At 39.0% G+C, this 16,128-nt stretch overlaps 1 protein-coding gene across 1 annotated transcript in view; it reads right to left on the bottom strand.

The window, feature by feature from the left end:
* The window catches only part of SPINK5 (serine peptidase inhibitor Kazal type 5), a 78,806-nt gene that overhangs the window by 10,376 nt on the left and 52,302 nt on the right, over nt 1–16,128 (bottom strand). Inside the window, exons 21-29 of the mRNA XM_008255208.4 lie at nt 13,121–13,248; nt 11,482–11,578; nt 9,284–9,411; nt 8,330–8,402; nt 7,361–7,488; nt 7,121–7,199; nt 3,116–3,246; nt 1,854–1,923; nt 864–991 (exon numbers count right to left, since the gene is read on the bottom strand). Coding sequence (XP_008253430.2) covers nt 864–991; nt 1,854–1,923; nt 3,116–3,246; nt 7,121–7,199; nt 7,361–7,488; nt 8,330–8,402; nt 9,284–9,411; nt 11,482–11,578; nt 13,121–13,248 — 962 coding nt within the window. The remainder of the gene's footprint in view (nt 1–863; nt 992–1,853; nt 1,924–3,115; nt 3,247–7,120; nt 7,200–7,360; nt 7,489–8,329; nt 8,403–9,283; nt 9,412–11,481; nt 11,579–13,120; nt 13,249–16,128) is intronic.

Genomic DNA, 16,128 nt, shown 5'->3' with positions numbered 1-16,128 from the left:
TACAGCCCTTCACTCTACTGTTTAGGAAGTATTTTTTTTCTTCTTACTATTTGTTGAATTCTTTAACTAGTGGACACTTAAGCTTATAACTATAAAATAAAGTATTTCATTGTAAAAATTAAAAGGAGGGCTGGCGCCATGGCTGACTTGGCTAATCCTCTGCCTGCGGCGCCAGCACACTGGGTTCTAGTCCTGGTCAGGGCACCGGATACTGTCCTGGTTGCTCCTCTTCCAGTCCAGCTCTCTGCTGTGGCCCGGGAAGGCAGTGGAGGATGGCCCAAGTGCTTGGGCCCTGCACCTGCATGGGAAACCAGGAGGAGGCACCTGGCTCCTGGCTTTGGATCAGTGCAGCACGCTGGCTGTAGTGGCCATTTGGGGGGGGTGAACCAACAGAAGGAAGACCTTTCTCTCTGTCCCTCTCTCACTGTCTAACTCTGCCTGTCAAAAAAAACTAAAAGGAAAAAAAGAGAGGAAGGAGAAGGGCAGGTGGGAGGGTAGGCAAGAGGGAGGGTAGTGTGGGAAGTATCATTATGCTCCTAAATCTGTTTAAGTGATACATGAAATTTTTTCACCTTATATAAATTTTTTTTAATTTGGAATATTTTTTCTAACTAATGCTTAAAGTTGAAAAAATTAAGTGACACAATTGCTAAATATTGTGGTTAGAAGTTAGATCTAGATTCCGTGCCTTAATTTCCAAACATTCTTTCCATCACAACATCAAGCATTCTCGACTTTTGGGCTGATTCTAAAGACCTTTTTAAGGATCCCCTGGATTCGTGAGCACCCACATTTATTCAATCAGCAGTTTCTAAAGAATGCAATTTCTTCTCTAGCAAAAGGCAGAGAATATTCTTACTCACAAGGTAGCTCTGCACTTGTAGCACCTGTTTTTATAAAATTTTCCATCAGCACCACGCACTGGGTCATTCTCTCGAGTGCAGATGAGTTCATTGTTCCTTAAGTAGTTTCGAAAGTCACTACATTCGTCCTAGAAAATGAGAATGAGGTAATGAACATGCAATTTTCCCCCTTTTCTCTTTGTGGTTTTCTCAAATAATGGTTTTCGGAAGCTGCACTTATTCTGCCATTGGTGGCCAAGGAACTCCCTGACTGTCTAAACTTGGCTTCCTCTGCTTCATTCGGAACCTCTCTGCACTGGTCCTGGACATATGGGGAAACAAACAAAAAAACACTTGATAGACCTCCTGGTCTCCCTCTCCCTTTCATCCATCCTTTTTCCCATTTTCCACATGAGGTTTGCTCTTGACCCCTGGACACTGTCACAGGAATCTAACTCTACAAATGTGACTGTCACTGGTAAGTGACTGAAGGAAGATGTCTTCTTTTTAGTCTTGCAAAGCAAATAGAAATGGCAGTATGATGCATACACATTACTGATTCACTGGTGCTGAGAAAATCATCTGGAGAAAACAGAAAAAAGATATAAAGGAGATAAACTAAAGGGGAGGCTTAAGATTAGCTTGTATTATCTGAATCATTAAAAATCAATGTCAATAAGCTACCCTAAACTCATTTCACATTTGAAGTGTCAGAGAGAAGCATGCAGTCAAAGTGGTAAAGATTTTTGTACCCTCTCTTTTTCAATCCGTGTTTCTGCCAAAGAGAAAAGACCCAAGCAACAACTGACATATACTCTAAGACTATTCTCTACAAAATCAACAAAATCATCGAACCACAAAGCCTGGGGAAAAAACTTATGTTGATTCAAAGTGACAATAACAGTGAAGTGAATTTTCTTTGAAGTAGAAGATTAGTATCTTTATTGTCCATAAAGTGGATAGAATGCAAGATTATGAGAATGAAAAGTAAAATAACTATTTTGGTATAACCTTTGCATCATTTGAGGACTTGGCAGTTGGTTTTTCTTCATCACTTTTTCTTTCATTAGCTTCTCGCTCACTGCAAAATTAAAAAAGGAAAGGGTAATTTTTATATGGCTATTTTTAACCAACTATTTCTCTAATTATAAACAATAGCAAATTTAACACTATTTTTGCATACCTTAAAATATATAAAACTACTATTTATTTTTACTAATTAGTTCTGAATGTTGGAATTTTCCTAAGAATATTTTTATATCAATGCTCTCAAGTTTCGCGAATTCAGTTACTATACTGTCTTCCAGAATGATCTGATATGAAAAGTTTATTATAGTACTTTTGTCCTTGCTAGTATATATTTATGGTTCTCATTGAGATGATGCTTCATTTCCCCTTTCAGTTTTTCTAATTAATTTGTAAAAATCTAAGTTTTGATCATTCTTTACATAGTTATAATACTTTGGAATTGATGAACATTTAAAAAAATACCATTTCCTTGATTCTAAACAAAAACTATATTGTATAGTCATGATCTTTGTATGTGGGTACTTCAAAAAGTTCATGGAAAATATAATTGAAAAATAAGTTCATTTTAGTTAAAAAATTTGACCCTTCTTTAGGATATAAATTTTCCATGAATTTTTTGAATACTCACCATAGAGTGGAGGAACTGGAACTATGGCCTATCCTAGGTTTTTTAGTTTATAAGTCTCCTCTTTAAAAATCAATGATTGGGGCTGGTGCTGTAGTGAATTGGGTTAAGAGTCCATTTGTGATATGCATATCCTATATTTGAGCGATGGCTCAAAACCTCACTATTCTGATTCGGGGAAGGCAGTGGATGATGGCCGAGGTGCTGGTACCGCTGCCACCCATGTGGGAGATCAGGATGGAGTTCCTATCTTCTGCTTGACCCACACCGGGTTGTTGCAGTTATTTGAGGAGTGAACCAGTGGATGAAAGATGTCTGTATCTTCCCCTCTCTGTTGTTCTGCCTTTCAAGTAAATAAATAAATCTTTTTTATAAAAAGATCAATGATTATCACTATAAAATAGTTGGCTTTCTACCCTAGCAATTCCAGGTGTCCTCATGTGTATCATCAAAAATTTAAAAAATGTGTTAAAGTGTTTTGGAAACTATCTCAGCACAAGTGAAGAGCAATGGATTTTAATGTGTGGATGCCAAGTGCCTTGGGTTTAAGGTGACAGGAACTATCTTCTGACACAAAAGTCACAAAAGGCCAAAATCATTGGTTAGTCTCTTCACATACAATATGCTCTGACACATAGCACACTTGTTGACATGCATCTTGCCATCAGGGCCTCGAACAGGGTTATTTTCTCTGGTGCAGACAAGTTTTCCCAAGTCTCTCTGTTGGCTCCGGAATTCATGACACTCATCCTGCAAATAAAAACAGAAAAATATGTAACTATGATAGTCCAATCTGTAAGTTCTGAAAACCATGATTGGCTGGTTAAATGTGAATTAATAACAGTTCAGGGAGAAAAATAGAGAAAATGAGATGTCAGAGATGGAATGTTTCCAAGTCACTTTATCCAATTTCTATCTAAAAAATTTGAATCTTTGCCAGAGAACCCCTTTCAAGTGACTATCTTGCCCCAAGTGGAATTTTACTGTTGCCTAAGGCATCCTGTTCTGTATCTGTAGTTTTATATTATGCTGATCCCCAAGCTTGTCTCCTGGCAAAAACACTCACAAAAAGTCTTACCTTTGTCAAGACATACAAACATGGAAGTGTTCAGCTTTGTTTCTCAATAGAAAATTTTCTTTATGAAAAACTTTCAAGTTACATGTTTATTATACACCAGGCATTTGTTGTATGCTCTCATGGGTCTCCTTTAGTAGTCATAAAAATCCTGCTGTATAAATACTCATTAACCCTATTTTACAGGTGAGAAAAATAAGTCTCCAAATATTAAGTGTTAGGTTAATGTCAGAATTGGATTTGTGACCAGAAACCTGTTAACCAATTTACACTTTTTTTTTTTTTTTTTTGGACAGAGTGGACAGTGAGAGAGAGAGAGAGAGAGAGAAAGGTCTTCCTTTTGCCATTGGTTCACCCCCCAATGGCTGCTGTGGCTGGCACACTGCGGCCGGCACACCACGCTGATCCAAAGCCAGCAGCCAGGTGTTTCTCCTGGTCTCCCATGTGGGTGCAGGGCCCAAGCACTTGGGCCATCCTCCACTGCACTCTGGGGCCACAGCAGAGAGCTGGACTGGAAGAGGGGCAACTGGGACAGAATCCGGCGCCCCGATCGGGACTAGAACCCAGTGTGCCGGCGCTGCAGGCAGAGGATTAGCCTATTGAGACGTGGCGCCAGCCAATTTACACTTTTTAAAAAACTCTTTGCTTCTACATGGCAGACAGTAAAATTCCTATCCAGTTGTATAAAAATGGACTTAAAATTGAAAAATAAAGACCTAAAATCAAAGCCAAATTAGAGGTAGTCCAGAAGGATCTGACCTCTGTTGAAATCTCTGGAGATTTACAGAAGTCTTTTAAACTTCCTTTAAACTCAAGGAGCCAAGATAGAGTTACAGAAAGTGAGAGAGAGAGACAGAAAGCTCTTCCTTTCATTGTTTCAACCCCCACAAATGGCCGCCACGGCCGGCACTGCGCTGATCTGAAGCCAGGAGCCAGGCGCTTCTTCCTGGTCTCCCATGCAGGTTCAGGGCCCAAGAACTTGGGCCATCTTCCACTGCCCTCCCGGGCCACAGCAGAGAGCTGGACTGGAAGAGGAGCAACCGAAACTAGAACCCGGTGCCCATATGGGATGCCATTGCCGCAGGCAGAGGATTAGCCAAGTGAGCTACGGCGCTGGCCCCTAGCTGCAACATAGTAATATTAGTTTGAGACTGAATGCCTGCTAAAATATCACATGCTGTTATTTTTAGAAGGTATGAGAATTATTTTATTTTCCAGGTGCCCTCAACACTACCTACATATAGGTATATGATAGCAGCCATTTGCCTGAATGCAACCTGTACATTATATGTTTGGTCTCTGGCTCTCCTATTTACTATTTGTGTGTAATTAATTTCTACTGAATTTGTCTCAAGTATAAAATTCTAACAGTCTACTGTATAGATTTGGGGAAAAATTAAATATGAAAATTTGTAAAGCTATTTTACTTTGTGTGCATATGTAGAGAGAGTTATAGATAGATAACACTGTAACACACTCCCCTTTTTTTCTCTGTCACACACACAGTCTTGATATTATATATTATATAATAAATATACATACATATGATGGGGCTTCAAAGAGTTCATGGGAAATGCATATTAAAAACATGCATGTTTTGCCGGCGCCGTGGCTCAATAGGCTAATCCTCCACCTTGCGGCGCCGGCACACCGGGTTCTAGTCCCGGTTGGGGCGCCGGATTCTGTCCCGGTTGCCCCTCTTCCAGGCCAGCTCTCTGCTATGGCCAGGGAGTGCAGTGGAGGATGGCCCAGGTGCTTGGGCCCTGCACCCCATGGGAGACCAGGAAAAGCACCTGGCTCCTGGCTCCTGCCAGGATCAGCGCGGTGCGCCGGCTGCAGCGGCGGCCATTGGAGGGTGAACCAACGGCAAAAGGAAGACCTTTCTCTCTGTCTCTCTCTCTCTCACTGTCCACTCTGCCTGTCAAAAAAAAAAAAAAAAAAAAAAAAATGCATGTTTTTAAAAATTTTGCACCAAAATAAGCATCTTTTTTAAAAAATCTATCTATATCTATCTATGAATCTGTGTATCTATGTACGTACCTACCTATGTACCTATTGGCAGAGCAACAGACGAAGAGGTAGAGAGATCTAATCATCTGCTGGTTCACTCCCTGAAAACCTGCAACAGCTGAAGATGGACCAGGATGAGACCAGGAAGGAACTCCATGTAGGTCTCCCACTTGGGTGGCAGGAACCCAAGTACTTGGGCCATCAACTTGTTGCCTCCAAGGCACATCAGTAAGTTGGATCAGAAAGAGCAGAGTTGGAATTTCATCCCAGGTACTATGATTTGGGATGTCAGCATCCCAATCAGTGTTTAACATATTGCACCACAACACCTCCCCTAAATTCATCTTTTAATTTCAGTTTCCCATGAATTTTCTGAAGTACTCTCATGAATACAGTATTTTTTTCCTGTTTGAAATTTTTTTAAAGTTTTCAAGGATTTTGTTCAGTAAGAGAAATTTATAGGGAATTGAGGGTTTTAATTAGGGGAGAAAGAAGTCCAGAAGCTAAGTTGGGTCCATACCAGGCAGAGAGCAGGTAGGTGCCATGTGGAACAAGCATGCAGGCAGGAAAGCAGAGAGCAGGTGGCCAGAAGGCCACTCACCCTGAGGCAACAAGGGTGCAACAAGGGTGCACAATCTAAAAAGGGAAGATCCCACCGTGCTCCAGGCCTTTTATCTACTCCCAAAGAGGAGTGGTTACATAGTGTGATTGGCAGGTGGGTGTTCAGGTGGGGTTAAGTAGTGGTGTGAGATTGAACAGGGGACGTGGTCTCCAGTTTATGAATCTAATCAATTTGATCCTATCCGCCTGCTTACATCATTTCCCTGAAATTTCTAAAATAAATAAAATTAGATTATAAATTGACCAAGAGGTTAAATAGGTGGCCAATAAGTGATCATTTGAAGTTGTAAGTATTTTCTCAAAGTCATTCATCTACCAAATGCAATAGATTTTCCCCAAATATTTTTAAATAATATCAGTGTTTCACTTAGTTTAGTTCATGTAAGCCTAATGAAAAGTTGCCTTGCTAACAGTAATACCTTCCTGGGAAAATTCTGCCACTTCTCTTTTCTAACTGGAGTCCACAGATGGATTAAAAGAGATTGTAATGTAATATTCTCTGGGTAGTGCTTGAGATTTTATATGAAGCCCAAAATTGAACACAAGGTGGCACTGAAATGCCAACTCAAGAATTTATCATCTGGAACCCCAGATTTTTGATACTTGGTTTTTTGTTTTGGCATCTGTTTGCCTGATTATTTATTTGTTTTAAAACTTCACAAATGAAATTCCCTGGATTGTCACAATAATCAGACAACTGTCACTAGTGTTCTTAAGTGTGTAGTAACTGTATCTGAGTAGCACTTAGAGCACTGAATAGCATGGCATTTCTTCGAAAGGTCTGACCATGTCTTTCCTGTTTACCATTAGATACCCAATGATTGGGGCAGAGTCAGCATTCCATAAATACTTGTTTAATGAGTTAACTGTACAACGAACCAGCCACAGTTAGGTAGTAGTATGTCTAACATATATTACATGCTTGTCATTGTTCTTTTCTCCTGCATTTCTCTTGTCATCATCCTCTTTCTTTTTTTTTTCAGCTGCTTCCCTTTCCCTAGAAGAAAGGATGGAAAGAAATGTTTCAGCCAAAGTGAATATCTCATTAATGGCTAGATCCTCATTTAAAACAACTGTCATTCCCTCAAACAGATGAGAAATAAGTGTCATATTTTTAAGACTCACTGTCATATAAACCCATTTTTACAGAATACTCACAGCCTTTCCTTACACATAGCACATTTATTGCCATGTGTCTTGCCATCTGGACCCCGCACGGGATCACTTTCTCGCGTGCAGAGAAGTTGTCCATTTTTCATTTGGCCTCTGTACTCATCACATACATCCTGAAAAGGACAGTGGACTACATTAGAAATGCTATGTTCACATTGCAATTGACTGGACGTGAGGATATGAAGACTTTTATCTAAGAGTCAGGCAGCCACTAGCATTGATGTCTATGGTAGGCAGAATCATGATTCACAAAGGTATTCACCTCCTGTTTCCTGGAACCTGTAATATGTTGCTTTACATGGCAAGGAGGAAACATGGGTGAATATGGAACTAAGGTTGCTAGTCAGATGAATGTGAAATGGGGAAGTTATCCTGTATTACTGGAGTAAGTCCAAAGGTTCTTATCCATGAAGGAGTCCATGCTGGAATGGCACAGCATAAGAGAAACTTGACTGACTATTGTTAGCTTTAAAAATGGCCACAAACTAAGGATATTGGTGGCCTCTTTTAGCTGGAAAAGGCAAATAAACATATCCTTCCCTGAGTCCTCCAAAGAGGCACACAATCTGACACCCTGCTTTGAGTGAGACTGCTTAGAAGTTCTGAACTTCCAAAATCTAAGATAATAACTTTGTGTTGTTGTAAGCCATTGCTTGCATTAGTTTGTTATAGTAACAATGACAAATTAATATACTTGAGGAACTTTATTGACCAGGCTCTGAGAAAATTAAATAAATCACTATTTATAACAGTGCTTTGTAAAGTGTTAAACTGGCATCTGGCATTAGATTTGTACATTGAATTTTATCAGAGATATTCACCTTAATGATGGCCTTTGGCCTGCTAAAGGCAAGATCCTGGTTGACCATATTGACACTGCATTTCCATAATTTTGAAGGCCATGAGTTCCCCTTCAGAAAGACCTTTCTTGTCAAAACCCACTTAATGGCTCACCTTTCCTGATCCTGACCCGGTCCCATTTGATCTGAAGTTAGAATCCTTATTTTTTTCCTCTGCTTCCCTTTGCCTAGATGAGGAAAAAAAAAATCACTGGTTATTGTCTTCACACATACTCAGCATTGGAAGGGGCCTGAGGGCTTATGTATCCTGAACCTTCTCTTTCACAGGAAATCTCTGCATCTCCTGTAGGTATTCAGAAGAACTGGATTCCAGTTTTAGCCTGAGGCTTACTCAACATGAATAATGCAGCTTCAGTTTTTCACATTAGGTAAAATGTAGCATTTGGATTAAATTTTTTTTCTTGAGCTCTACTGCCCTCAAATTGTGCTTTTTGTTTGTTTGGTTTTTGTTCTGGGGGGAGAAAGGTGAAGAATGTTTTGAGAAGAAACATTACAAGTTTATTAAGTATATATCTAAATACTAAAAAGCAATACTAAATACTAAAGACCATTATGATAGGTTTCAGAACTAAACATACTCTTTGAGGTGACCTAGAATGACCTGAATTTACACATAGGACTAACAACACTTACGTTACACTTGCTCCAACAACACAAATTGAGAATCTCAGCTGAGATCTGGGTCATAAAGCTCTCCAATCCAGTTCTCATAAACCAGCCCTCAAACTGTGCCAGTCAACCATTCAAAAACTGCCAACACAAACTCGTCTAGGATGTGGACAGGATATGTTCTAAAAACAATTACCTATTACAACAGAACTTAGATGTCATAGGATTATGATAGAAAATAGAGCAGGAATCAGCCACTTGATGAGCTACCTTTGCTGGGTGGTTCATTGTTCCATAGGGGATGCAATAAGAAGAGATATTTAGGAAGTAACCAACAAATAATTTTCATGGAGGGAGACATAGTAAATGAAAAATAGCCACTAATTCAGGAACAATACGTGACTGCATTTTACGCATGCATGTTGACAGAAGGACTCACAGTTTTTCTTTGCACATGGTACACTTATTGTTGTATGATTTGCCATCAGCATCACGCACAGGATCACTCTCTCGAGTACAACTGAGTTTTCCGTTTTTCATGTTTTCTCGATACTCAGCACAAGGATCCTGAAAAGGGAGAAAAAAATAGGTCCCCCATATTATACTGACTATTGTATTGTTATTAAATTTGTTAAAAAATCTGAGTAAGAAAAGATCTTGGTTATCTCCCTTTATAAGAATTTCAGTTATCGGGGCCGGCGCTGTGGCGTAGTAGGTTAATCCTCCACCTGTGGCGCTGGCATCCCATATGGGCGCCAGTTCTACTCCTGGCTGCTCCTGTTCCAATCCAGCTCTCTGCTATGGCCTAGGAAAGCAGTGGAAGATGGCCCAAGTCCTTGGGTACCTATACCCGCATGGGAGACCAGGAAGAAGCACCTGGCTCCTGGCTTCAGATCAGCACAGCTCTGGCTATTGCGGCCATCTGGGGAGTGAACCAACGGAGGGAGGACCTCTCTCCGTCTCCCCCTCTCATTGTCTGTGGCTCTACCTCTCAAATAAATAAATACAAAATCTTTAAAAAAAAAAAAGAACTTTAGTATCAAGGATTGCTTCCTGCAGACAAAGAGGGGATAGAATTATCTATATTATATTTGTAAGGAGTCAGTTGTCATAGCTTCTAATGTTGCTGTTAAGACTCTGCACAGGGAAATCATAAAGCTGGTATTTAACAGCATAGATTAAACCACAGCCCACATGCCAAATCCCTCTTGATGTCTGTTCTTTTATGAAGGTTTTACCAAAGTACATCTTCATTCATTTTTTTTAATTTTTATTTATTTATTTATTTTTTATTTTTTGACAGGCAGAGTGGACAGTGAGAGAGAGAGACAGAGAGAAAGGTCTTCCTTTGCCGTTGGTTCACCCTCCAATGGCCGCCGCGGCCAGCGCGCTGCGCTGATCTGAAGCCAGGAGCCAGGTGCTTCTCCTGGTCTCCCATGGGGTGCAGGGCCTAAGCACTTGGGCCATCCTCCACTGCACTCCCTGGCCACAGCAGAGAGCTGGCCTGGAAGGGGGGCAACCGGGACAGAATCTGGAGCCCCGACCGGGACTAGAACCCGGTGTGCCGGCGCCACAGGCGGAGGATTAGCCTTGTGAGCGGCGGCGCTGGCCCATCTTCATTCATTTATTTAGATGTAATTTATAGCTTCTTTCCCACAACAATGGCAGACCTGAAGAGTTGTAAGAGATACTATGTGATCCACAGTACCTCAAGTATTTACTATCTGGCCTTTTATAGAAAAAAGGAATGTGCTGCGTCTAGTGTGCATATGGAGGGAAGAGGAGAGTGCTGGGGAAAAGCACAAAGTCATGCAAAATGCCAGGGAAGATAGGCTTGACAAAATGATGAAAAGACAGACAACAAGTCTTAACAGGTTCATTCTTTACGCAGAACCAAAGAAAAGATAGAAAAAACAAAAAACATTAGAATTTATCAAAGGTAAATATTAGGCTTGTGTCGTATCTGGCAACCCATATGGTCTTGATAATTCCAAGGCTGCAAGATGATCAATAGATGGCTAGAATCTTGTGATACTGTGTTCAAAGCCTAAGGAGTGATCTTACCTGCAATATTGCAAAGATAACACTTTAAAACGTCTGAGGAAATGCACTAAAAATATTTGTGTTTTTTTTTCTCACTTTATCCCTCTAAGAGCACTGCTAATTGCTAATTAACATAAACTGGAGTTCTATGAGATGTAATCTACTCTATGCTTCACAATTCAAGTACTACTACTTTAGCAGGGCTATTTTCCAAATTATCTGACTACAAAGTCTCTGCTCTCTCACCATACTGTGCTGTTTTGGATCAGTGGAAAAGAAACCTCAAAAGAGTGGCTTCATGCAACACAATAAAGAATAATGAAAGAAAATGAAGACTATATGATGATGATGAGAATGATTACTGACCTGAGAGCTAGAGTACTAAAACAGGGGTCAGGAGACTGGGATAAGGTCATCATATTGCTAATTATCCAGGTGTAAAGAAATCAGAATGTGCTTCGGAGAAGCTAATAATTGCTTGGATTTTACCCTGTATACGCTTAAGGAAAACTCTTCTGTTCTTATAGGGATGCTTTCCGACAGCATAAACCGCATTCACCCTTACCGTAGGCTATGGAAACCAGGGGTTCTCACCTCATCTTTCCCTCCTCCACCACCACTGGAATCATGTCCTGCAGAATTTCTCTGACTGTCCTCTTCTTTCTTCTTTCTTTCTTCATCTTCTTTCTGGCTGGAAATGAGAAAGTGAGAGATAGGGAATAATAACTTAAAGAGAGCGGAGTGCACATCTGGGAGTTTCTTATCATATAACCGTATTAAATGTGTGCAGATTTCACTAGCATCTACTTAACATCTATGTATTGCAGGTCCTCTTCTCTGAAAATTAAAAGAAAGTTATGTGGAGTCCTTTGTCTGGAAATGCTCTCAGATAACCAACATATACATAACTAATAAACAAGACAAAGTAAGCAATTCATTAGCATTTTATAAATGCTCACTAGGGATTCCTGGCTATAATTACTCATAGGAGCATACTTGACATCCAAGAGCTCCCAAAATAACTATTTTCTCTACCAAATGTGTTCTTCCTCCTAGATTTCTGCCTTCTCAAAAAATAAATCGTTGGAAGCACCTCTAGTCACCCCCTCCCCTTCAGCTAGCATAGCTGCTGCCACATATCATTGATTTCCCCATCACAATGTCTCCTACATTCATCTACTGACTTTCTATCCTACTCCCTTTGCTCTAGTTACCTCTCACTAGATTAATGCAAAACAACTGCCTACCCCTGCCCTACGGACACACATCATCCTGAGTTTTAGTCTTTTTCTTATTTTTGCTCCTTTTTCACTGCTAATATACAGATATTCCTAAAGGGACCTCTTTGTGACACTTACGCTCCTAGCTGAAAAACTTTAGCAGCTTCCTACAACACACAGAAATGTGTGGTCTGGCATTCAAAGCTGGTAAAGTTCTAACCAACCTCAATGGCTTTCTCTTTACTGTACATAATATAGTCTCTTAATTAATGTATTCACCTATGCTGCCTTTTTCTTCTCTCATTGCTTCTTTTCATGCCTGTATCTGATCCAAATTACAAGGTCCAGTTTTATTCCCCATATAAAACTTTCTATTAGCTCTCTCTTTCCTAAAGTATCAATAATATATTACAGCATTATTTTTCATTTAACATTTTCTCCTTTGTGTTTTATTAGCTTATGTCCATAGCTAACACTGGCAGACTATACAGTTTCTGAGAACAGTATATAATACTCCTCTCTGTATAATTATTATATATTGTAGATATTCAGCAAATCACTGCTGAGTGACTTAAATATTTTAGGTGTAGTCCCAAACTGTGTTATATGCTACTTTTCATTTCTAAAAAAGTGATATTTTCCAAAATGTCAGTAGAAGAGTTATATAGAGAGTGAAAGTACATGCTTTCTTCCCAATGAGAATTTCAAAACAATCCAGAGAAGGAATCCACTTGACAGCAAATGTCGTAAAATATTATCAAGAAAGATGCTGTGACTTACTGGTAAACTCTACTCCTAGGCTAAGACAGAGTGTAATAACCTAGTAATACATTGTCTATTTCTAAAACTGTTGAGTCCTAACGTTTGTAAGGAAACATTCACTTCAAAATGCTATACAGATAATCATTTGTTTCTTATATACACAAGGAAAAAACCAACGTGGTACATATCATCTCCCATCTATTTGCCTCCCATCTCTGCCAACCCGCAGCAGGAGCTGTTTGGGCACTCACAAGACTGCCTTACACATGGCACACTTGTTGCCATGGGTCTTGCCATCCGGGCCACGCACAGGATCATTTTCTCGTGTGCAGAAAAGTTTCCCATTTTGCAAAAGGCTTCGAAATTCATTGCATGCATCCTAAAAGGAGGAAAAGTGATAAGAGCTTGGGTATTTTTTTGGAAGTTGTTATTTTTATATTTCAATCAAATGTTCCTGATTTAAAAAATGACCTGAAGGTTAATTTTGGGCAATTGTCCTGTTCAATACCTACTAAGAACATAGGAAATAAAAAGGATTTTTTTTTCTTGATAGTTTGTCTCCAAATCAAGACTGAACCTACACACCAAAGTGTGTTAATAAACTAGGTCTTCTGAGGACCGATCACAGTTCTAGCTTAGAGTTTTATTGCTTATTATATTATAATGCAATAAAAACACTTCATATTATATAGATTCAAACAACTTCAGGTTTTTTTTATAACATCAAAGTCTATCTGTGCCAACTATTCATTCTATCCCTTAATCCCCTTCATATCATACCTGCCAAGAAATCATTCAATCTCTATTGGAATATCTACAGTGACCACAACTACATTACCTTCCCGACAAAAGTTTCTACTAGGCAGTTCCCATAAATTAGCCATGATGCCACTTTCGAGGAATCTTGGAAAAGAACTCTCCTAAATCCTATAGGATCTATCCTCCAGACATTTATTTTTCTAAGTTGTCACTGAAAATGGGAACAGGAAAATATATTCTTTCACTAACAAACAAAGGGAGGTGTTTTACTTCTCTTAGAAGTTTTTTCTTCTTTCATATGAGATTCATTCTGATATTTGGAGAAAGTTTTCTTATCTTTCTCTCATATTTCTATATATTCTGTCACAAAAGCCAACCACTGCTACCACTTCAGTTATTTTGTTTATAACATGACTTCAATACTACTTCTCATTGCAGATTCTTCCTTTTCTAAAGAATTCAGCATAATGGCCCAGGTATGGTCTGACTAGCAGTAGCATGTTTGCAAGCACAGCATACTGTTAGAATTCTAATTCTGCCACCAAGTGAGGAATATTGCCTTTCTGTATTTCAGTTACCTTTACCCAAAGGAAATTAAATTGGCAAACAAAGAAGCTGTCTACACCTTAATGCTTATTGCAGCTCAATTCACAATAGCTAAGACCTGGAATCAACCTAAATGCCCATCAACAGTAGACTGGATAAAGAAGTTATGGGACATGTACTCTATAGAATACTATACAGCAGTAAAAAAAAAAAAAACAATGAAATCCGGTCATTTGCAACAAAATGGAGGAATCTGGAAAACATTATGCTGAGTGAAATAAGCCAGTCCCAAAGGGACAAATATAATACGTTCTCCCTGATCGGTGACAACTAACCAAGCACCAAAAAGGAAACCTGTTGAAGTGAAATGGACACTATGAGAAACAATGACTTGATCAGCCCTTGTCCTGATTGTTGATGTACAACTTAATACTTTATCCCTTTTAGTATGTTCTTTTGTTCTACTTAATACTATTGGTTGAACTCTGTAATTAACAAACAATTATTCTTAGGTGTTTATTTAACTGAAAAGTGATCTCTGTTAAATATAAGAGTGGGAATAAGAGAGGGAGAAGATATACAATTTGGAACAAGCTCAAGCTGACTTGCCCCAAATGGTAGAGTTAGAAATGTGCCTGGGGATTCCAATTCAATCCCATCAAGGTGGCATGTACCAATGCCATCTCACTAGTCCAAGTGATCAATTTCAGTTCACAATTGATCATAATGATAGGTCTAAGAGTCAAAGGGATCACATAAACAAGACTAGTCTGAAAATACTAACCGATAGAATAAAAAAAAAGAGAGAGAATAATCCAACATGGGAAGTGGGATACACAGGAGACTCAGAATGGCAGATGTCCTAAACAGCACTATGAAAGATCTCTGCGAGTGAGATCCCAGTAGAAAGAATGGGTCATCAAAAAAGGAGGTACCTTTCTCTGAAGGGAGGGGAGAACTTCCACTTTGACTATGACCTTGTCTAAATATGATCAGAGTCAGTGAACTCAAAAGGCCTCCATAGCCTTGGCAACTCATGACAAGAGCCTAGGGAGATTACTGACGCCATAAACAAGAGTGTCAATTTGTTAAGTCAACAACAAGAATCACTGTGCACTTACTCCTCATGTAGGATCTCTGTCCTTAATGTGTTGTTCAAAGTGAATTAATGCTGTAACTAGTACTCAAACAGTATTTTCACTTTATGTTTCTGTGTGGGTGCAAACTGTTGAAATCATTACTTAATATATACTAAATTGATCTTCTGTATACAAAGAGAATTGAAAATGAATCTTGATGTGAATGGAATGGGAGAGGGAGCGGGAGATGGGAGGGTTGCGGGTGGGAGGGAAGTTATGGGGGGAAAGGCATCGTAATCCATAAGCTGTACTTTGGAAATTTATATTTATTAAATAAAAGTGAAAAAAAAGAATTCTAATTCTGCCACCAAGTGAGGAATATTGCCTTTCTGTATTTCAGTTACCTTAGCAATAAAAGGAAATAAGGAAATAATAGTATGTATGCAACATATTTTGAATAGTAATAGCAACAGGCATTAAGTATTCAACATATGTCCCTGATTGTTTTGAGAATAACATGAGAATATGGTAATATACACAAATGTGTTACAGTTACCTCTGGAATTAACTGAAGAATTGAGAGAGAACAATCAAATCACTGAAGATCATGGATTTAATTACTGGTGGAAATTAGAATTGCTTTTGTGTTTTTTCATCAATCCTTTTGTTCAAGTTAAAATTTAGTGAGGATGACAAAACGAATTTTGTCTTCTGTCTATATATCAAGATTCACTGTCAGATTCACTAATTTGCCAAATTCCAAAAATTATATAAAAGAAGAGTTTATCTGTAGCAGCTAATATGAAATTGGAAATAGTCTCATACCAAAGGATGTATTCCTGTAGATTTTCCTGTATGTTTTCCATATAAACCAC

Source organism: Oryctolagus cuniculus, chromosome 6 (genome assembly GCF_964237555.1).
Source record: "Oryctolagus cuniculus chromosome 6, mOryCun1.1, whole genome shotgun sequence".
In the NCBI taxonomy this organism is placed as follows: domain Eukaryota; kingdom Metazoa; phylum Chordata; class Mammalia; order Lagomorpha; family Leporidae; genus Oryctolagus; species Oryctolagus cuniculus.
This window is presented reverse-complemented; position numbering and strand designations above follow the sequence as displayed.